The sequence below is a fragment of the Coenobita brevimanus genome, chromosome 97, assembly GCF_032717465.1.
Source record: "Coenobita brevimanus isolate Jiangsu-jjx chromosome 97, ASM3271746v2, whole genome shotgun sequence".
In the NCBI taxonomy this organism is placed as follows: Eukaryota; Metazoa; Arthropoda; class Malacostraca; order Decapoda; family Coenobitidae; genus Coenobita; species Coenobita brevimanus.
Window position 1 is genome coordinate 14,358,175 of NC_137050.1, and position 23,479 is coordinate 14,381,653.

Sequence of the window (23,479 nt, forward strand, 5' to 3'; positions counted from 1 at the left end):
TAAGCTATGAAGAAAGACTAGCCATTGAAAAGACTATCCCAATCTCATCATCAATCGATAATTACAGTACATTTTTTGTATATACAAATGATATTGACAGCAACGCTGGAAACGGAAACATCTATTTACTGTCTAACAAACTAAAGATGTTCTACCTATGTATCTATCTACTGCCAGACGCCTTAATCCCGTAAGGGGTGGCCACAAACAAAGCAACTCCATGTCGCCCTGTCCTCCGCCATTTCACTGCCCCGCTCCCAGCTCACACTCCCCTCTCTCATATACCTTTCCACTCTTATCCCTCCACCTCATCCTTGGCCTCCCCCTCCCTCTCCCCTCCACCTCACTCACATACATTCCCCTCGTCAGTCTCACACTCCATCCTCTCCACATGGACAAACCACCTCAGTGTGTTTCTCCTAAAACTTCCTATCACATCCACATCCACACCACAATGCTCCTTTATATCCTCATTTGTCAGTCTTTCTCTCCACGTGACTCAACATGCTCCTCTCAAATAACTCATTACCACTGCTCTCACTCTTGACTTCTGTCCCTCCAACAAGGTCCGAGCTTCACTTCCATATGTCAGAGTTGGTATCACAATACTGTCATGCATAAGGTGACCAGATTTATTGGAGCTAAAAGCAGGACGCGCACGCACGTGTGTGTGTGTGTGTGTGTGTGTGTGTAGATAGATTGACAGATATAGACAGATGGATAGACTGACAGATATTGACTAATATGACAGCGACTGCTGCTGCGCTACACCTCACCCTGAGGCTGCTAATCAAACACTAACGTCTCCTACAAACTCCGAACATACTGTACGGTACAGTGGATGGGTCGACCAGTTACCAGCTAGTGAGCATTACAGATTTTATATTAATAATTCGGTTTTTCATTTGGTTAGGATTAAGCATAATTTTTTTAATTCATCCTAATTTCATAAAAGAAGGTCATGTTATATCTAATGCAATAGTACTGTAAATTTCTAAAAGTGGGACGTTTAAGATAATTTGCTCAAAAAGCCGGACATTCTAGTCACAATTAAAAAAGTGGGACTGTCCCGCCCAAAAGTGGGACTCTGGTCACCTTAGTCACGTAGTAACTTCTTCACTTCCATGCTCACTCCCCTGTTTCTGATCACTGCCTTCAAGGAACCAGCAACCTTTCTTCATTTTTGTATCCTTTAAAGCACTTCACCCTCTAAACTTCCATCCTTACTCATCACACTACCCAAGTACTTAAACACACACACATTTTCCATTTCCTTCTCATCCAACCTCACTGTACATTCACTGACTTCATTTCTCTCAAAGACCATAACTTTACTCTTCCCTACATTCACCTTTAGATTCCGTTTCTTACACACTCTCCCAAACTCATCCACCAAGCCTTTCGGCTCCCCTCTGTCTTAACTTAACAACACATTATCATCTGCAAACAACAGTACAGGGCGTTTCCAAACACTGCCCTCTCTCACAAGGGCCGCTCCAACATCCACTGCCCCACCTTGTATTTCTTTTATAACACCCTCCATATACAGATTAGAACAACCATGGAGACATGACACTATCCAACCATCAAATAGAAAAATTCACTCAGTTCACTATCCACACGCACTGCAGCCTTAGCACCCTCATACATACACTTCATGGCATTCAACAACTTCCCATCTACTCCATATAATCATAATACTTTCCATAATCCTTGTCTACCCACTCTGTTATATGCTCTCTCCACATCCATGAAGGCTGCATACAACTTCCTTCTCTTCTCTAGACGCTTTTCCACAAATGATCTAAGAATGAATATCTGATCTACACAACCTCTTCCCTTTCTAAAACCTCCCTCTTCTTCTCAAACTAATTCCTCTGTTATTTCCCTAACTCTGATAATATGTATCCTACCAAATACTTTTCCTATTACACTAAGAAGACAAATGCCCCTATGATTACCACATACTTCTTTTTCCCCTTTTCCTATGTACAGGGGAATAATTATACCTGACTTCCAATCCTCTGGGAATCTACCTTCTTCCCAGGCCAATCTGCACATCTTCCACATCCATTCTACTACTATCTCTCCCCCATGCTTCAGCATTTTACCACACACTCCATTAATGCCTGGGGTTTTCCCCATGTTAACTTTTTCATTGCTTCCACAACTTCCGTCGTACTGATTTCTTCCTGTCCTTTCACATCCCTCCTTCTCCCAGCCATTCCCCAGCCACTTACACTCACATTACTTTTATTCAACAATTCCTTAAAGTGTTCTCTCCATCTGTTCACTTTTTCCCCCTTCTCCACTAGTAATCTACGATTTTTATCATTCACTCCCCAACTAACTTCTTTGGCACCCTGTCTAACTCTCCTTACCACTTTCCAGAATATTTTCATACATTTCCTCCACTTTACACTCAAATTCCTTCCAAATTCTTCACCCACTCTCTTCTTACTCTCTCTTATTAATCTTTTCACCTCTCTCTTCCTCTCTACATATAACTTTCTCTCCCGTCTTTCAACTTCTTCCATGCCCGTTTCTCATCCACTCACTATATGCTTTCTTTTTTTGTGTCACAGCCTCTCTTACCTCTTCAGTCCACCATGCTGTTCTCTGCATAGCCTTTCATCTTCTCTTCACCCCACACACCACCTCACATGCTGCACAGATTTCTTCTGTGAATATCTTGCACACATCTTTCACGTCCCCCATCTGCTCCAATCCATATTTTCCCAATCGCTCCTCCACTTCCCTCTTATTTTCTGCCTTTTTTCCATCCTCTTGTAACCTTTCCACACGCCTTGTATGAACTGCTTCCTCCTGTCCTTCCGTTCTTCTTTTTCTCCGTTTCATTTGGACCTTGAGTCTGACGACCACCAAATGGTGGTCAGAAGTCCACTCCCCCAACCTCTATATACTCTTGCATCCATTACACACCTTCTCATCCTGTCATCCACACACATTATTTATCATTGCCTTCCATTCATTCAGTTCACTCTGTATATTTCACTTATCACTTGTCACATTCGGACTTTTCTCGATATATAAGAATTTAGTCTGGTCGAGTCCTTGACTCCGATAAAAGCAAATTCTGGTATACAATATTAAAGTCCATCATATCACATAATCCTAGTCTCCGTCCTTGAACTCCAAATCTTTGGTCATCATAGTCCTCACTCTATTTATCCTCTGTGTTACTAGTTACATCTCAGTCTTCTTGGTTTTGGCCCTTAAGAGACTTCTACAGATACAAGTGATTCCTCATCTGACTCTTCAGGTAATTCATCAATTGTCGAATCATCTTCAGTTCCACTCTCTGTCTTGTTTATGAATTAGTAATAATAATTGTTGAGCACTTAATTTAGTTCCCACTGGCAGAAAACCATTTTTTAAACTGACTGTTATGTGCTGGAGGTGGGACTGGAGCTAGCTCTGTGGCTTGGGTAAGAAGTGGTTGAAGGAAGTTCATGGAGCTGTTGCCTCTCCTGACACTGAGAGGGCTCTCCTTTATTGCTAGGGCATCTTTGTATCGAGGCATGTGTCAGGAGTGTAATGCTGTTGTATGAGGCATGTGTCAGGAGTGTAACGCTGTATGACAGTGAAATCTGAGTAGTAAAGGAAGGGGATATCCAGAGGCTCAAATGTACAGAAATGACTATGATTAGATGGATGTGTAATGCATCTTTGAATGTGAGGCACAGGAGGGCTAGGCTTAAGATCAGTGAGTTGAGAGGAAGGATGGAACTGGAGTGTATTGGTACTGTGATGAGGGGGAGCAGATTTAGATCATTTGGGCACATGGAGAGGATAGAGGATATGTCAGGGGTAGGGCTGAGAGGGGCAGACAGAAAAAGATCTGGGACAGTTACAGAGCGTGACCTCAGAGATAAGGGACTAAATATGGAGGCTGCCAGAAATAGAGCAGCATGGACAGCCACAATTAGGTAACCAAGGGTGATGCATGCAAGCATGCCAGAGTCTTTATAAATGATACAACAAAACAATGCAATGCAGTTATTATCCCACCAGGGACATCGATATTGCCCCACCTTGGAACAAGGCTAGTAATTTAATATATTGCCAGACACCAGGAAACTGTTTATGGTTAAAAAGTTCCTTACAGCCATATAAAATCTGTGGCATGAAGGAGGTATACAAGTTTGATCCATGTGGGTTGTCCAGGTGCTACACACGCTTATTTCCCAGTACAACTTCCAGTCTTCGGAACGATTCATATTTCTTTTCACCAGTCAAGAGTCCACAACACAGTGAACAGAACAGAAAACTGGTTTCAAGCTAGCCTTTTATCACATGGAATACTGTCATTATTTACAGATGGAGCAAAAAAAGGAAAATATTCCTTCATTTATGCCAGTAAAAAAAAAAAAAAAAATTGCCGATATCATTCCATTGACACGATATCATGCTGAACAGTATATCAGACATTATTGTGCACTATCTACGGGCAAAATAAAACTGAAAATAAGCGTAATAATGACATCAAGTGAACAGCTATGCAGATACCAGCTATGTGAAATTCTGAGTGTTTGTCCATTTACGACAAAATGTTTATGTCCTACTGAACACAAACCTGGACAAATGATCCTAATCTAGTGGAAAAAGTCATCTCAAGAGTGTAGAAACAAAAAATTTAATTACCAAACCCACCTATCACTGAAAATAATTATGCTTGGTGAAATGTGCCTTGAAAGATAATGCATAAGAGCTAAAAAGTACAAGAGACAGAGAAACGACCACATGCGTTGGTAACTGGACATTGACGAATGCAGTAGCTGGGAGGTGTCAACAGTATATGTTCCAGCTGATCGACTCATTCCAGCTTTGGTATTTTATATAATATAACTGTGCCATAACATGACTACTTATACAGTAAGTCATTATTAACAGGGTGTTCTGTACATGGGACTGTAATGCACTCACAGGTCAATGTCCAAAGAGTGGAGGGAAAGGGTAGGGGAAAGATGCCAAAAGTGGTGTACATGTGTGCCCAGGTCATGATATCAGTGTCTGGTGACCGCTACATCACCATGCAGGAATTCTGAACATTGATCGTGGCCTGTGTACCCGTGTAAACAAAGAAAGTGCAGCACCAGGGGTTACCATGTAAAAGGCAATACAGGGTGGTGCAAAACACAAACACGTGAATGGAGGGCCCACTGTACAAATTTTTTTAGAACATTAATAACAGCAAAACATTATGCTACTGTACCTTCTTCAAGACAATTGATGCCATTGCCGAAGTAACCTTCCTCACAACTGCAGCAGAAGCCAGAAGAGTAATCAATGCAGACAGCACTGGAGTGACATACAGCACCTCCCGTTGCACAGGACTCTGCAACCTCTCTTGACTGTCCAAACCAGCTAAGTATTCCTCCCTCTTCTTCCTCCTCTTCCTTCTGAATGATGAGGTCTGGTTCCTGAATATTTTCCATCACACTCATATGACCAATGCGGAACATCCAAACTCCAGGGCTGTCACTATTACTTCTCCTGAAAAAGCACTGCTGCATTAAAGATTTTATTCTTCTTTCTGATCATTATTGTATTTACAATAGCAATAATGTACAGTACCTCCATTTACAGGGTCTACTGGCTGACAAATGATGATCTTAAGAACTTCTCCATATATACTGTGAAAGACCTTTATTTATTCCTATACCTCATACCAATTAATCTGGCCAGGCATGTATGGCAACACTGTTCCTGCCGAGATTCTGATTGGCTGAAGGTGTTTGTTCGATTTCGTTGTTGCTAAAACTGATACTCTTTTTATTTTCAGATGTGATACTGAGTTTATCGACAATACAATCATCAAAAGCAATAAGAAATCCGTTATATACTTATCAACAATGAAATTTTTGTAGGAAGATAGAGCTATTGAGTCAACAAAGTAATATAACAGTCCAAGTCAAGGTCAGCATTCGAACAAAATATCTCCGACACTCCGTAATATAACAGAAAATTAAGGAAACCTGCTTAATCTAAGCGTTGGTATATCACATTAAAATTTTAAGATCAGTCTGTACTGTCATAATAGAGGAGATATAATAAAACAGTTTTCCTTTAGCCTACTTTGATTTTTTGCGATTTTTCAAACCTCCCTCCCCACAGAACTTGTCTTTTCATTAGAATTTTTAATTATTCAGAGTTGTGGCACGATTTAAGGGTGCGGACTGATCTTAAGATTAAAATGTGTGTTATGCCAAAGCTTAGATTAAGCAGGTTTCCTTAATTTTCTGTTATATTACGGAGTGTCAGAGATTTAAAGGAACTGTTTGAATGCTGACCTTGACTTGGACTGTTATATTACTCTCTTGACTCAATATCTCTATCTTCCTACAAAAATTTCATTGTTGATAAGTATATAACGGATTTCTTATTGCTTTTGACGATTGTATTGTCGACAAACTCAGTATCACATCTGATAATAAAAAGAGTATCAGTTTTAGCAACAACGAAATCGAACAAATACCTTCAGCCAATCAGAATCTCGGCAGGAACAGTGTTGCCATACATGCCTGGTCCAGTTTAATTGGTATGAGGTATAGATCATCTCAAATTATGTCATTCTTTCTATATCACTGCACCTTCAGATTTCTAAAACCAAGCAATGCAGAAAAGGGAGAGATGTTATGTGCAAACCCTTGTATCTTTCTCAAAAAGTGTTCTACACTAATAGCCACAATGATTCAATATATCTTGGGTAACTCAAACAATTCATCATCACCATCATTAACATTCTTCCCACCTGACCCAAATGCCTGCAGTCATTTTTTTGCAGGTAAAGAAAGGTCGGAAAAACAAAGTATATAAAATATAACAATAATTCCATACACCTGACTGCAGGTGTCCTCCATTCATAAAAAATCTGTAACAGTACTGCAGACAAAGTTTGGAAGTTTGGGGGGAAACTATTCTGGGGAAGTGAGTTCCAAAGAGAAGTTTGGGGAATATAGGGCCTCTGATGGGCGGATATTCTGCAACATGGATGTGTGACAGTCCAGTCATTAGCGCTACCTCATTTATGAAGCTACATCTAGCCATGCTGACATGAAATGCATTTCTTTTTTTTTTGTACAAATTGCCTTTAGTACAGTTGACACTCAAAATATTCAGTAAAAGAAAATTTAAATGTGAAGTCCCTGGGATTAGGGAAGAGTAAAGTTATGGTCTTCAAGAGAAATGAAGTCACTGAATGTACAAACACCCAAAGAAATGACGACTCGTCTTCTTTACATTTCAGACTAAGCTCCCAGGGATTGGAAACTCACTTGACTGGGAGTTAGGAGATGGAACCAATCTTTGCCTGCCCTGTAATCATTATGGTATAAAAAAAACTAATGTTGCAAAATTATCATTTTATTTTTTATTTATTTATTTATTTTTTAAAGATCAATCAATCATCACCATCATCATCCAATCCTACATTACCCCCTGAGGAATGTAGGGGTTAAGCAAGTTGGTCCTGACATTTAAGATGAGAGTGACCAGCCTCACTCAACCCTGAGTGGCATTACGTGAGCAATAAACCCCAACCACCACTTGGATACAAACCTACACTGGTTCAATCCAATTGGAGTGCTGTAATTACCCACTAAACCACCAAGTGCCAAAATCTGGTTGTATGGTTACCACCCACCATAGTAAAGGGTTTCCTGGTGTACAGGAAACCATTTGGCTTGTCACTCAGCGTATAGTCACCCACAGGCAGAAGGAAGAGGAAAGAGAAGGCAAGAGAGACAGAAAAGGGAATGTAATGTCACCTGTAGGCAGAAGGCATGACATCTGGGTCGTTTTCACCTGTCGTCACGAGTCATGCCAGCAGTGTTACCAATGAAGCGATTTTCCCGCTAAATTTAGAGGTTTTCAAAGCAATCAAGCTAATAAAAATTTAAATTTTTACATTTATCTGCCATTTTTTTTAAGGTCTTGTCTATCATTTTTTTTTTTTTTTAAATCTCCACCAGTCTAGCGGATTTTTACTGCTTTCGAGACTAATTTAGCGGATTTCTATAATTTTTCCTTTGGCAACACCACACGCTAGGCCTTCCACCAGACATTACTGCACCATGGATGGGGTTGGATGTGTATCAGCCTTTGTCATGATTCCCCTCCCCCTTTTTTTTTTTTACCACAATCCTTTTTGTCTTTAGTTCTCTTCATTGTTGCACTCTTGGTTTTGACTTTAACTCTCTCCCTCTTTAGCTCTTCCATGAACCTGCCCTACATAATGTTGAGAAGAGGGATTTGCTAGATAGAAAGTACTGGCAGGTTCTCAGTAATTTTCGTAGTTTGGTTATGTGTCAGAGTTGCCACTTAGCTTGTTATTGTGAGTGGAGTTATTTTGTAAGTTGTACATTAATTTTCATGCTTTTTTTCTCTATAATGTTTACTTTATATGACTTAAATTATGTAATTTTACCTAAGTCTGTATGCTACATAATTTTGAGTGTTATGAACTGTAAGAGAACTCTGGATATTTTGGATGTCTCCAAGTTGGTGATTGTTGCCCCACTGAGTGTACCAGATGCTTCGGGTGTAATGCAAAGCTATACAAGGAGGTGGATGAGCCTAGGGGAGTCAGTTTCATGTCAGTTCAGTTTGAGCCGCAGTGTCAGTGCAGTTAGTGAAGACTATATGGCTCTGGTACTTGTGAAAACAGTGTAGTTTTTGTGTGTGTGTGTGTGTGTGTGTGTGTGTGTGTGTGTGTGTGTGTGTGTGTGTGTGTGTGTGTGTGTGTGTGTGTGTGTGTGTGTGTGTGTGTCCGACTCTGGGCAAAGGCTTCAGGGCCTATTTCTTGGGGGCAGTGGCCTATCCCAAGGCCCAGTAGTCCTTCTACACGTCCACATGTCACCACTTAGGCGCTAACACCCACCGTCCATATTGAATACACGCTAGGGCTGTCTCATACAGGACTGGTGTACTGGTATTAGCAGGGTTATTTTTCGACATGTCGGCGGGTCATCTGATAGATCAGGAAAGTCTGCATTTTAGGAAATTCAAATCCTTAAACTGTTCCCTGCCCCAGCCAGGATTCGATCCTGGGTCCATAGTTGGCAAGCATTAAGTGTAATTATCTGCAAAATAAAGACAGTGAACTTCAGAAGCCTGTGTTTATTTACATCTCAGTTGATCTCGTTGATGCACACCGGAAGGCTGACCATGGGAAGTACAACTCACTGGGCAAAGTCCTTCGTATACTGAACTACTGCTGTAGGAGCCTGTGGCAATGTGGGACAAGAATGTAACAATATATTATTACATGATGGAATTTCATTGCATAATTAAAAATGACCAATTTTCCCTTTATAACTGCACTGGTTTCACTAACTTTACTGAATACTGGCAGATTAACTTGCTTCTTGACAGCAACACGGGTGGTTAGGGGTTGTTCTTGGTCACATACAATCGTTTGTCTTGGTCTTGTGCGACAAAGGATTCTACTTGGCATCTTTTCGATGTTCTGCCTCTCTATATCTGTTATCCATCCATTAAGCAACCTTTTCTTGATGTTAAGCTGCCAGAAATATCTGTCTTGCTGGAATGTTTGCTAACTGAGGAGCAATAATCTTCTCGCAATTAGAGGTTATAGATTCATGTTGACGATCCATCCTGCTTAAGTGCCCACGGGTTTGTTTTCTCATTTAAATATCATTCTGTGTAGAGATTTATATGTAGATAATGTATTTTTAGGTGTTTATTTTTATGATTTGACAGCACTCAAGATTTGGACATTATCTATGGGTTTTCTTCTATGGGACATTTTTCCTTCAGTATTGTTGATTTAGGATGAAAAATAAGTATTACAAGAGTTTCTCCACACTTTAACCCTGAAACTTTTGAGCAATAAGCTGTGCTTTTCACAATCTTTCATACAGCTAAGCCTCAACCCTAGGATATTGTGGTTTCCTCTCACATAATGCCAGATATACACACAGTAACAACACTTACATACTGCTTTTCAGTGTTGTTTACCTGAATACTGCTCTTTCCGGTGTGCAATATAGGAAATATAACTAGGCTGTGGCAGTTGCCAGATACCACTTTCTAAGCAAAAGGTACTGGGAATCGGGTCATCACTTCTTTGGATGTTTGTACAGTGAGGTTGGATAATGAGGAAATGGAAAATGTGAGCGTATTTTAGTACCTGGGTAGTGTGATAAGTAAGGATCGAAGTTTGAAGGCCAAAATACTTGAAAGGGTGCAATAAAGAAGAAAGGTTGCCAGTTCTTTGAAAGCAGTAATAAGAAACAGGTAAGTGAGCATGGAAGTAAAAAAGTCACTGCATGATGGTATTGTGATACCAACTCTAACATACGGAAATGCAACTTGAACCAAGTCAACGGCGAGAGCAATGGAAATGAATTATTTAAGAGAAGCACAAAGAATTACATGGAGAGACAGACTGACAAATAAAGATACGAAGGAGCATTGTGGTGTGGATGTGGATGTGATAGAAGGCATTAGGAGAAATATACTGAGGTGGTTTGGCCATGTGGAGAGGATGGAGAGCAAGAGACTAACGAGGAAAGTGTATGTGAATGAGGTGGAGGGGGGAGAGGCAGGGAGAGGCTAAGGATGAGATGGACAGATGGAGTGGAGTGCCACGGGCAAAGACGATATCACCACAAATCATGGGTGGAAAAGAAAAGTCACCACTTGTCACAAGGGGGATCGACTTATGAAGTTAATGTACAGTATTAAGTTTTTATTTTATTCTGGCATATGCTGCCAATCTCAGAAAATGAGAGATATGTAAACTTTCTCTTCTAACAGTACTCAGCTGGGAATAACCACTCACAAATGCTGAATTATTAGTAATGTCAGCCTCTAAGAGAAAGAATGACCCTTGCTCCCAGACAGCTAATAATTAACCCTGAAACTTAGTAATATTAAACCAGACTCTTGCTTTTGCATCTCCTAGCTTGCATAAACAGTTTTATTGTGAATTAATACAGAAGAACTGGCTAACTACCAGTCACGATTAATATCAAGGAAAGTTTGTGCAAACTGAGAGCAAAGCGAATTTAGTGAAAACAATATGGAAAAAGGGAAACATTATTTTACATTTAACTGAGCTCAAAAGAGAAGAATTGTAAATTTATTGCTTACAGCAAAATGAATGCTTACATTACAAGAGAATTTAAGCAGGTAAATTCACTCACTCACGCAATCAAACTATCTAACGCTTTAAAATCTAGAACTGCCCTATGTCGAGAATGAAGTTGCAGAACTGTAAAGGAACTAGGTGATCCTAGCCTGAAGACACTACTAATGAGGGGGGAGTCTCTGCTGGTCACTGCCCTTTCACACTGCTCTGGCTGCATCCATCTCTTTCTTGACAGCTATTTTCCAACTAACAACAGTGAGTGGAGAGGTATTATAGTAAAAGTCCTATTATTCAGCATCTATGGGACTGGGATGATGCCGAGAAATTGGATTTGCCGAATAATCAAAAAACCTACCCACTCAGTACCTTAAATATTTTGGTGGACACTGTCATCACCACTTATGGTATGACAACTGTGTTTGGAGAGAGTACTGTATACTGTACAATACTACAATCAATACAGTACTATACCTGAATCTGAAATATATATATATAAATCAGTGAACAAATACAAATGTAATGACAGTAGACGAACAAGTCTGATAGCACTTCCTGGGTGGCCAAAATAATATGGAATATTACCTACCAGCTCAGTACATCACTACTGGCGAACTCATCACTACTTATTACAAATATATTTGGAGTGAGTACTGTATACAGTACTTTTTCCAAACACAAAATAAAATAGTCGGAATATTACATAAAATAAAGTGAAGGAATATGAATTGGTAAGGTCTTTCTGATTAAAGATAAATGTACATTTAGCACTCATTCTTTTGTTCGTTTTCTTGTTTACATGTGAAAGGGAGAGTACTGATGCAAACAGTAATGTATTCTATTATCCCCTTAACCCCTAAAAAATGGCCATGGACAGCCCCCCCCCCCCGTGTGGCGGGGTTGGATCGCGGTCTGAGTACCTGTAGGAAAATATTAGCCAAAAATCAGAGATTAACCCTAGAACATTATACTTGGTATGGCAAATAGTACTTACATTCAGCTTTCTCCAGAGACAGGTGTTGAGCCTTCGTGGACTACCCAAGGACTTGTGGAGACTTGCAAAGTTGGGTAACAAAATCTTCACTTTCACACCTCCAGTAACCCGGTTTCCCCTCTACCACTGCCTCATTCTGTCACAGTAAACTTTATACTACAACGTACAGGTAGTTTGGAATCCGTATTTGTACAATAAGCACTGAAAATAAGGTTAAAATCAACGGAGCATACGGCCGACAAGCAGCGCGGTGGCGGTCTTCCCGTCACTCAACAAACATTTCCATTTTCACAACTAAAAACACGTATACTACATTATTTTCAATCATAATACTTCCCAAAAGACCACCGCGGCGCGCTTTTATTCTACCTTACACCCGTCACTTTATTCTTGTTCCTGTCGGCTGCTCGCACTGACTCGGAAGAGCTAGAACTCACCATAATGTCACTTTGAAAGCCTGCGGTAAACTGACGCTAAACAGGGGAAAACCACGCGAAAAAAAGTTAGTGTGACAACTGTGGAAACAAGCGTTTCCTATTAGCATAAACTGCTTGTGAGAGGAGAGCGCAGATTTACAGTTCTGAGCAGTCAGCGCGCTGCCATATATCACAGCCAGGCTGGCCGGGCCGTGGTGGGGGGGGGGGAGGGGGGAAAAACTCGATACTTGGCAACAACGGAGGTCAGTAGTACAAACATCAAGTATGCTAATTGTAGCTAAAGGGTGGCGGTACTGATAGACAATACCAGCTGGAACATCCTTGCCCACGTTTATTCAAAATTAACTCAAATCGCAAACGCGACGATCCGCCGTTATGTCCTTTTTGGCGATCGTCGCAAAAGCGACGCTCCGCATTTAAAGGGTCAATAACCTCCGGCATTGAACAACCCTTTACAGTACCGATGTCAGTGATGTCGAGTTAGTGAGCTATGAAAAAACTGTGAACAATTATGGGAAGGGAACGAAGGTCACTGGTATGTTTACACTACTCTGCGCTACAATTCCAAGCAGTGAGGGGGTCGGTTAATCTCAGATGTTTTCTCACATTTGGTAAATGCACCGTAACTTTGTAATTTTTCCCATGAATCATGGCATGGATTTAGGAAGCTAAATAACACATTGCAAGGTGTGCCAGACGATTATCTTCACATCTTTAAGAAAATGTATGAAATTTAATCCCTCTTTGAGTATATAAAGTAAGTTTCTTCCATTCTTCTGAAATCAATTTATTTTTCTTAAAGATGTGAAGATAATCGTCTGGCTCACCTAGCAATGTGTTATTTAGCTTCCTAAACCCATGCTATGATATCGCTATGAGTCACGGAAAAATTGATAAAGTTACGATGTATTTACCAAATGGGCGAAAACATCTGAGATTAACCGACTGCCTGACTGCTTGGAATCGTAGGGTATAGTCGTGTACACATACCAGTGACCTTCGTTCCCTCTCCATAATTGTTCAGTTTTCTTTATAGCTCACACTATCTTGACATCACTGACATCGGTACTATAAAGGGTTGTTCAGTGCCGGAGGTTATTAAGGGGTTAATGGGAAATATTACTGTTTGCATCAATACTCTCTCTTTCACATTAAACACAAAAACAAACAAAAGAATGAGCGCTAAATGTACGTTTAACTTTCATCAGAAAGACCTTAGCAATTCATATTCCTCCTGTGTATTTTTAAGTATTTTTCTGACTTTAGGTTAGGTTAGGTTTGGTTAAATTATTAGGTACAGTTAAACTTGGTTAGGTTAGGTTTAGTTAAACAGGACAGTCCCTTCCACTACTATGTTGAGGAATAAAAATACTAGAGCTGTCACAGCCGTACAGCTGAAAACAATGGGGAAACTGATTTAGCGAGCAACAGTTATTTATGTGTAATGCATTACAGTATCAGTGGTTCATGGGCTACGTAATTACTGGTAAATGTCATTTTCAGGAAGGGGTCAAGAATGAACGAATTTCAAGAATTAGCGAGGGGGCTTGGAACATAACGCTCGCTAATTTGGTGGGAGTGGTTACTGTACTGTATGATACTGTGCAATATTGTAATCAATACAGTACTATACCTGAATCTGAAAAAAATATACAGTAAAAATTAGCAAACATACAGAAGTGTAATGAAACATTAGGCCTACAAGTCACAGATAACACTTCCTGGACTGCCGAGAAGCCTCTGGACATCTGCCGAACAATCAATGATTTTCGTAAATGGGACTATTTCTCAAAACTGCTGAAATGTTAGATCTACCAAATAATCAGCTGCCGAATAATAGGACTTTTACTGTGCAGTGGCTCAATCGGTAGAGAGGTGGCCTACAGTCCCAAGGGACCCAGGTTCAAATCCACGCTGGGGCAGGGAACAGTTTAAGGATTTGAATTACATTAAATCAGGCTTTACTGATCTACCAGAAGCCCCGCTGACATGTCGTAAAAATACCCCCGCTAATACCAATACACCAGTCCTGTATGAGACAGCCCTAGCATGTATTCAATATGGACGGTGGGTGTTAGCGCCGAAGTGGTGACATGTAGAGGTGCATGGTATGTAGGAGGACTGCTGGGCCTTGATAGCAGGCTGTGAAGCCTATGCCCAGAGTCGGACACATAAAAAAAAAAAAAAAAAAAAAAAAAAAAAAAAAAACATAGCAGAGCTGCAGGATGATCCGCAGATCAAGACATGAAGGTTGGTCTCTGGGAATTACTTCTCACACTGCCCTGCCGAACGTCTGCCCTTGGTCACTGTCCCTCTCCTACTGACTGTTTCCCACAGCAGCAGGCTTGATACGTGAAAAATGGGAGTGGGTTCCTGCCCCGACAGTTGGAGGGGCATGCGACTGGTATACTGTACAGTATATACACCAACTTTGTTCAGTGATGCACTGATGTACAGTAAACCCTTCATAAGTCGAACTATATGGGGCTCTGGTAGTCTGACTTACCATATTTTCTGACTAACCTAAAATAAATGGAAGGGGGAAAAAGAACTATATTACCCCTCCCAACAGTCACGAATTATATGTGATTACTTGTTTATTAACACTAAAGGATCATTTACAAACCAACAAAAATAAACAATAAAAACAATTTTGTGCTTGTCATGGGCTAGGCTAGAATAGGAGGTTGCAGAGATGGAGCAGTGCAAGTCACTCAATTACGCAAAGTTCTGCACTTATTTACTTTAATTTACAACCACTTAAACTAAAATGCAACACATGGAATATAATAAACTACAATGTAGCACTTGGAATTTCATTTCATTTTTGTTTCGTTTTTAAAGGCTCCAACATGCTTGCATGTGTCGGCCTTGGTCACTTAATGGCAGCTCTCCATGCTGCACGATCCATTGCAGCCTCCCTGTTCAGTCCCTTAACCATGAGGTCACACTTAATGACCTCGTCCTATGTGTTTCTCGGTCTACCCCTCATAACCCCACCCCCAATATCAACACTTCTCACCTTCCTCACCCAGTTATCATCCCCCATCCTCTCCACATGTCCAAACCATCTCAATCTACCCCTCCTCATCACAACACCAATACACTCCAGTCCCATCCTACCTCTCAACTCTTCCATTGTAAACCCAGCCCCTCCAGGCCCCGGACGCAGGGATGCACTGCACATCCACCTAATCATTGTCATTTCTGTACGTCTGAGCTGGCAAATATCTTCCTCCTTCACTGCCCAGGTCTCACTACCATACAACATTGCACTCATAACACATGCTGCATACAAAGACCCCTTAGCACGTAGGGAGAGTCCTCTCAATGTCAGCAGAGGCAAGAGCTCCCTGAACTTCTTCCAACCACTTCTCACCCTAGCCACAGAGCTAGCTCCAGCCCCACCTCCAGCACACAACATGTCTCCCAAATAACAAAACTCTTCCACACACTCAAGAGATTCACCAGCAAGTTCAATCCTTTCACGTCTGACAATCTCCACCTGCTCACCCCGACACGCCGTACACATAAAATCAGCATTATCTCGCAGTCTACCTCTGATACCACTACATCTCTTATGCACCCATTTATCACACACACCACACAAGATAGAATTACTTCCCGCGCCCCTGCGGCAAACTGCACATGGCCACTCTCCCTCGTCTTTGACAGTACCGCCACCAACCCTAGATATCATCACTTTTGTTTTATCTGCATTTACCCTTAAACCCTTGTGCCCCATACCATCTCTCCATTTCCTAAACCTTTCCTCCGACTCCCTTTTGTTCTCTGCAATCAACACCAAATCATCAGCATACAACAACTCCCATGGGAGTCCGTTTCTAAAGTCACGTGAAAGGGCTTCAAGTGCCATGATAAACAACAAGGGACTCAAGACTGACCCCTGATACACACCAACATTCACGGAAAACTCATCATTCAAATCTCCATTCACTCTTACCTGGGTGTGAGCACCCACATACACAGCCATAACCACCCTAACCAGCCACTCCTCCAAGCCAAGCTTTCTCATTGCCCACTTCACCACCTCTCTAGGGACTCTGTCAAAGGCCATTCCAAATCAACAAAAACAAAATAAAGATCCCTTCTCCTACCAATATATTTTTCCTGAAGCCGTCGAACAATGAATATAGCATCAGTGGTCCCCTTACCTGGCATAAACCCAAACTGCATCTCATCAATATTCACTCTTTCTCTAATCATACCTTCTAAAACTCTCTCCATTATTTTCATTATCTGATCTAAAAGCATTATACCTCTATAATTTCCTCTTTCCAGGGCATCACCCTTCCCTTTATACACATTTACAATTACACTCTTCAACCAATCATCTGGGACAACACACTCATAAATAATCCTATTTATCAGGTCAGTGACTAAACTCACCCCTATATTGCCTGAGGCCTTCAACATTTCGGCAGTCAACCCAGCCACAGCTGCTACCTTCCCCACCTTCATCCTGCCTATTGCCTCACTCACAGTAGCAGCATCAATCAAAGGCAAAGGGCCAGACACTGGATCTGCTGGCTCCAAACCTTCTCTGTCCCAGTCAAACTCCTCATTCAACAACCGGCTATAATGCTCTCTCCATGCATCTTTAATATCCTCACTGTTCACCACTACCCTTCCTTCATCATTCTTCACACACTGCTCATCTATAATATCCCGATTATCCCTCTTCACTTGATCTGCCACCCTAAATATCATATTTTTCCTTTCCCCATGATTTAGGTTATCAAGTAATAGTCTCTGTGACTCAGACTTTGCCCTGTATACCTCTCTTCTAGCCCTACGCTTGGCAGCCAAATATTCCTCTTTGCTACCACCCTTCTTCCATTCCCGGAAAAGCCTTCTTTTCTCCTTAACTGCAGGTTCTACACCCTCATCCCACCACCAAGTTACTTTATGTCTTGGTGGTCCTCTTGTCCAACCGCATGTTACATCAGTAACTCTCAAGAAATTGTTCTTGAGGACTCTGTACTGTTCATTAACGCCTCTGTCTACAGCTCCCTGTTCAGCCACTACTCTCCTCAACTCGCTATAGAAGGAATCCCTTGCTACTTGGTTTTTCAGTTTCCATATTTTCCTCCTAGGTACATAAGTCCTCTTTTTCATCACTCGTTCCTTAAGCACCATATCACAAATTAGTTGTTTGTGCTGCTGCACACACTCCTCACTTCCTATAACTTTAACATCCCTCACTAACCTCCCATCAACCCTCCTAACCAGAAAATAATCTATCTGACTTCTATTTCTCCTAGACTCATACGTAATTAACCTACTGTCTCTTTCCCTAAAATATGTGTTGCACACAATCATGTCCGTTGCCTCCCCAAACTCGAGTATCCTTTCCCCTTCTGCATTCCTTAGACCATAAGTACATCCTCCATCCACTCCTTCATAACCTTGCGCTGCTTCATCTACATGACCATTTAAGTCCCCTCCCAAAATCACTATCTCATCATCCCGCATACCACCCACTACACGTTTTAAATCATCCCAAAATCTATCTTTCTCTGCTTCATCCAATCCTGCCTGTGGAGCATATGCCGATATAATCGCAGCTATCTTTCTACCCAACAGAATTTTCACTACCAATATCCTATCAAACCCTTTGAATAAACACATCACACCTCTGTCAGAGTTCAACTTACCAGAAATTCCGCCTTCTACTTATTGAAGTTTTACCGTATATACATAAAGACAGTCACTCCTGAAACAATGACAAATGTTTCAAAAAAATAGTAAAATCTGAGTGCTCTCACATGACAGTTAGCTGAGTGAATTACACTGGGTTTTCTCCAATTTCTCATGGGCTTGCACAATAATAAAATGTCGCAAGTTCCCTTCATTATACAATGTCGTGAATTCATGACATTACGCACCATCAAAATGAAATTTTACTCTGTAAAATTTGACAGGAACTAATACATATTTATATCCTAACTCAGCCACACTCGATTCACACTGTGGTGTGTGTACTGTCCTACTACGAGGGAAAATCAGTTGTCAATAAGCATATAAACCTCGTATTTACATTACTAAAAGCAAGTTTGAGGGAAAAGAACGTGACGATGGTGAAAAATCCTGTACTCAGGTCAAACTGGGACGAAATTCACTATACAGTACCCTCGCGTCCAACACGCGTTAGTCCAGCACGATTCGGGTCCAACACGGAGAGCAATTAATTAGTATTATTTAATACCCCCTGGGGGTAGGGGGGTTTGTCAAGAATACTCCCCCAGTATCCCTGCTTGTCGTAAAAGGCGACTAAAAGGGTTGGCGGAGGGTTAGTGCCCCTCCCCGGAAAACAACAAACTAAAAAAACAAACAATAAGCCTCGGACAAGGACTGACCAAACGTTGACGACCAAGGACCGGACAAAGGACATTGCAATTGGAACGTGGAATGTAAGGGGAGCAAATGATGAGGTGAAAGAGAGAGAGATTGTCCAGGTGCTTGAGGATGCGAAAGTGGATGTATGTGGAATAACTGAAACAAAATGGAGAGGAGAAAGTGTGAGAGAATGGGAGTATGGATGGGGTATATGTGCAGGAGTAGGTGAGAATGAGAGGGCAAAGGAAGGAGTATGTATAGTTGTGAGTAAAAGATGGAAGAGGAGCATAAGACAGTATGGATCAGTTGGATCAAGGATTGTGTGGGTAAAGTTGAAAGTTGGAATACAAATGTGGGCGACTGTGTGTGTGTATGCGCCAACGCAAGATCGTGCTAGAAGAGTGAGAGAAGAGTTCTGGACAAATGTAGAAGTGTGCATGGAAAAGTTTGGAAGGAATGATAGAGTGTTTTTGATTGGTGATATGAATGGTAAAGTTGGGAATGTGAAGGTGGATGGAATAGTTGGTGAGTGGGGTGTGCCTGCTGAGATAGATGAGAATGGGAGTGCGTTAGTGGACATTTGTGCTGGGAGGGGGTTGGTGATAGCCAATACCCTCTTCAGGCATAAAATGATCCACAGGTATACATGGCGAGTGATGAGAAGGGTGGGTGGTGAATTGAGTGAAAGGAAGGCAATGATTGATTATGTGTGTGTGGATGAAAGGATGCGAAGATGTATATTGGATGCAAGAGTTTATAGAGGTTGGGGGAGTGGACTTTCTGACCACTACTTGGTGGTGGCCAGAGTTAAAGTTCAAGAAAGATGGAGGAATAGAAGAACGGAAAGACGAGAGGAAGGAGTAGTTGCAAGGAGAGTGGAAAGGTTACAAGAAGATGAGAAAAAGGCAGAGTATAAGAGAGAAGTGGAGGAACGATTGGGCAAATATGAGTTGGAGCAGATGGGGGACGTGGAAGGTGTGTGTAGAATATTTACAGAAGAAATATGTGCAGCATGTGATGTGGTGTGTGGAAGGAAGAGAAGACGGAGGGGGGTGCAAGGAACAGCGTGGTAGACTGAAGAGGTGAAACGGGCTGTAGCACAAAAGAAGAAAGCATACAATGAATGGATGAGAAATAGGGGCGTGGAAGAAGTTGAGAGGCGGAAGAGAGAGTTATATGTAGAAAGAAAGAGAGAGGTGAAAAGATTAGTAAGAGAGAGTAAGAAGAGAGTAGATGAGGAATTTGGAAGGAATTTGAGTGTAAAGTGGAGGGACTGTAAGAAAATGTTCTGGAAAGAGGTGAAAAGAGTAAGACAGGGTGGAAGTGGAGTTAGATTACTAGTGGAGAAGGGAGAAAAAGTGAGCAGATGGAGAGAACACTTTAAGGAATTGTTGAACGTGGAGGATGGGAGTAATGCGAGTATAAGTGGCTGGGGAATGGCTGGAAGAAGGAGGGAGGTGAGAAGACAGGAAGAAATCAGTAGGATAGAAGTTGTGGAAGCAATGAAGAAAGTTAAATCAGGGAAAGCCCCAGGAATTGATGGAGTGTGTGGTGAAATGCTGAAGCATGGGGGAGAGATAGTAGTCGAATGGATGTGGAAGATGTGCAGATTGGCCTGGGAGGAAGGTAGAGTCCTGGAGGATTGGAAGTCAGGTATAATTATTCCCTTGTACAAAGGAAAAGGGGAAAAAGAAGTGTGTGGTAATCATAGGGGCATTTGTCTTCTTAGTATAATAGGAAAAGTATATGGTAGGATACTTATTGACAGAGTTAGAGAAAGAACAGAGAAATTAGTTGGAGAAGAACAGGGAGGCTTTAGGAAGGGAAGAGGTTGTGTAGATCAGATATTCATTCTCAGATCTTTAGTGGAAAAGTTTCTAGAGAAGGGAAAGAAGTTGTATGCGGCTTTCCTGGATTTGGAGAAAGCATATGACAGGGTGGATAGACTAGGATTGTGGAAAGTGTTAAGAATATATGGAATAGATGGGAAGTTGTTGAATGCTGTGAAGAGTATGTATGATGGTGCGAAGGCTGCAGTGCGTGTGGATGGTGAACTAAGTGAATTTTTCTCTTTGAAAGTTGGGTTGAAACAGGGATGTGTCATGTCTCCATGGTTGTTCAATCTGTACATGGATGGGGTAATAAAAGATGTACAAGGTAGGGTAGTGGATGTTGGAGTGGCCCTGGTGAGAGAGGATAGTGTTTGGAAACTCCCTGTACTGTTGTTTGCAGATGATACCGTGTTGTTGAGTGAAGACGAAGGGGAGCTGCAAGGCTTGGTGGATGAGTTTGAGAGAGTGTGTAAGAAATGGAATCTAAAGGTGAATGTAGGGAAGAGTAAAGTGATGATCTTTGAGAGAGGATAAGTCAGTGAATGTACAGCGAGGTTGGATGATGAGGAATTGGAAAATGTGAGTACGTTTAAGTACTTGGGTAGTGTGATGAGTAAGGATGGAGGTTTGGAGGGTGAAATGCTTGAAAGGGTACAGCAGAGAAGAAAGGTTGCTGGTTCTTTGAAAGCAGTGATAAGAAACAGGGAAGTGAGCATGGAAGTGAAAAAGTTACTACATGACAGTATTGTGATACCAACTCTAACGTACGGAAGTGAAGCTTGGACTTTGTTGGAAGGACACAAGTCAAGAGTGAGAGCCGTGGAAATGAGTTATCTAAGAGGAGCCTGTGGAGTCACATGGAGAGACAGGCTGACGAATGAGGATATAAAGGAGCGTTGTGGTGTTGATGTGGGTGTGATAGGAAGCGTTATGAGGAACACACTGAGGTGGTTTGGCCATGTGGAGAGGATGGAGGGTCAAAGACTGACGAAGAGAGTGTATGTGAGTGAGGTGGAGGGGGAAAGAGGGAGGGGGAGGCCGAGGATGAGATGGAGAGATGGGGTGGAGAGGTATATGAGAGAGGGGGGTGTGAGTTGGGAGCAGGGGAGTGAAATGGCGGGGGACAGGGCGACTTGGAGGCGATTTGTTTGTGGCCACCCCAAACGGGATTGAGGCGTCTGGCAATAGATAGATAGATAGATAATACGATTTAATTACTGCAACATGAGTGTGTTAGCATTACACGCACAGAGCTCTGAGAAGTGGGCGAAATCCGCAGAGTTCACTCTAGCACGATCACCCCTGGTCCAACACGGTCATACTGGACATTCCCATCATGATGATAGCCAATGAAAACTTCTGATCAAGTAGCCTTCCCCGCCCGCTATCGTGACGTGATCGTGATGCCGCCCAATTAAAAACGCTTCTGGTGTCACGTGATGTTTTGTTTACATTTCTCCCGCCACAGCGCCACTCAGTCGCATAATTGCATTGGAAGGTGCTTTTTTCTTGCTGCATTTTCTGCCCTTGTTACTGCATTTTACCCTGCTCACGATGCCTAGGAAGCTTTCTGAGAACCCCAAGAAGCGTCGGCACCTCCCTCAGGCCATCAAGCTAGAAAGCATCGAGAGGAAGAAGAAAGGGGAGAGGAAAGTTGACATTGCCAAGGCCTACGACATGAATGAAGCCAACGTGAGGACCATAATAAAAAACCAAGACAAGATCCTGGCAGCAGTGAAGGCTTACAGAGTGCTAGGACAGGCAGAAGCAGGACCTTCCATGGATGTGGACGAAGATAGTGATTCTGAGTGTGATTTCGAAGGATTTATGAGGGAGGTTGAGAAGGAGCAACAGCCATTACCCGCTAGTGACACCAGCAGCCATCCTCCGGGGACCCAGTAGGACTACCTACAGCCTTGGATACCACCTTCCATTCCCAGCAAGCCCACCAACACTATCCTAAAAGGTTAGTTATCATTCATAGCACAGTACCATTTATTATAAATACAATAGTACCAATATATGTATATGTATATGGTAGGTATTTAGGGTGACTTTTCCTAGGGTTGCTGACATAATTCATTTTTCCCCATAAGCTCTATTGTTAGTCCAACACGTTTTTGGTCCAACACGTGATCCATGCATGATAATATTACCGTGCTGGACGCGAGGGTACTGTATTTACTTTAACACAACTAACTGTTATGTAGTGTGGTGTATGTAATACATGGTGTAGGTGTGACACTTGTAGCGTAACTGTACCTATGTGTAAAACTGTGTAATAAAAATTAATAACAATGTGGAGACGATAAGGGTAAAGGAGAAGAGGCGGTTGAGCGCAGCAGTGATGATCAGCTGCTGCATGAAAGAATTGCTACGGCCATCACTGTGCCTGTGAAATCAACCCAGGGGAGCATCAACAGAGTCAATGGACAAATATAATTTGTATTAAATTACAATTACCCTCTCCCTGGTCAGCACATACTACGAAAGGTACGCCCTGGCTAAAAAATTACGGTGCCAGTCAGAGCATCACGCATGCGAGATCACCATTAAATCTCATCAGGTATACTATTAACCATGAAATGTAGGCTAGTTCTTGGCCTGACAAACCACTTAGAACAAGTGTTCCCTGGTGAAACCCTACATCTCTATTAAACAGAGAACAAGCTGTTCCCCGACGAAACCCTACATCTCTATTAAACAGAGAACAAGCCGTTCC

The 23,479-nt window shown here is 41.8% G+C and overlaps 1 protein-coding gene across 1 annotated transcript in view; it reads right to left on the minus strand.

Annotated features, from left to right (window-relative positions):
- Ndg (Nidogen) overlaps window positions 1–23,479 on the minus strand; it is a 527,328-nt gene that overhangs the window by 435,361 nt on the left and 68,488 nt on the right. The window contains exon 5 of the mRNA XM_080283492.1: window positions 5,232–5,517. Within this exon, the coding sequence (XP_080139618.1) occupies window positions 5,232–5,517 (286 nt within the window). The remainder of the gene's footprint in view (window positions 1–5,231; window positions 5,518–23,479) is intronic.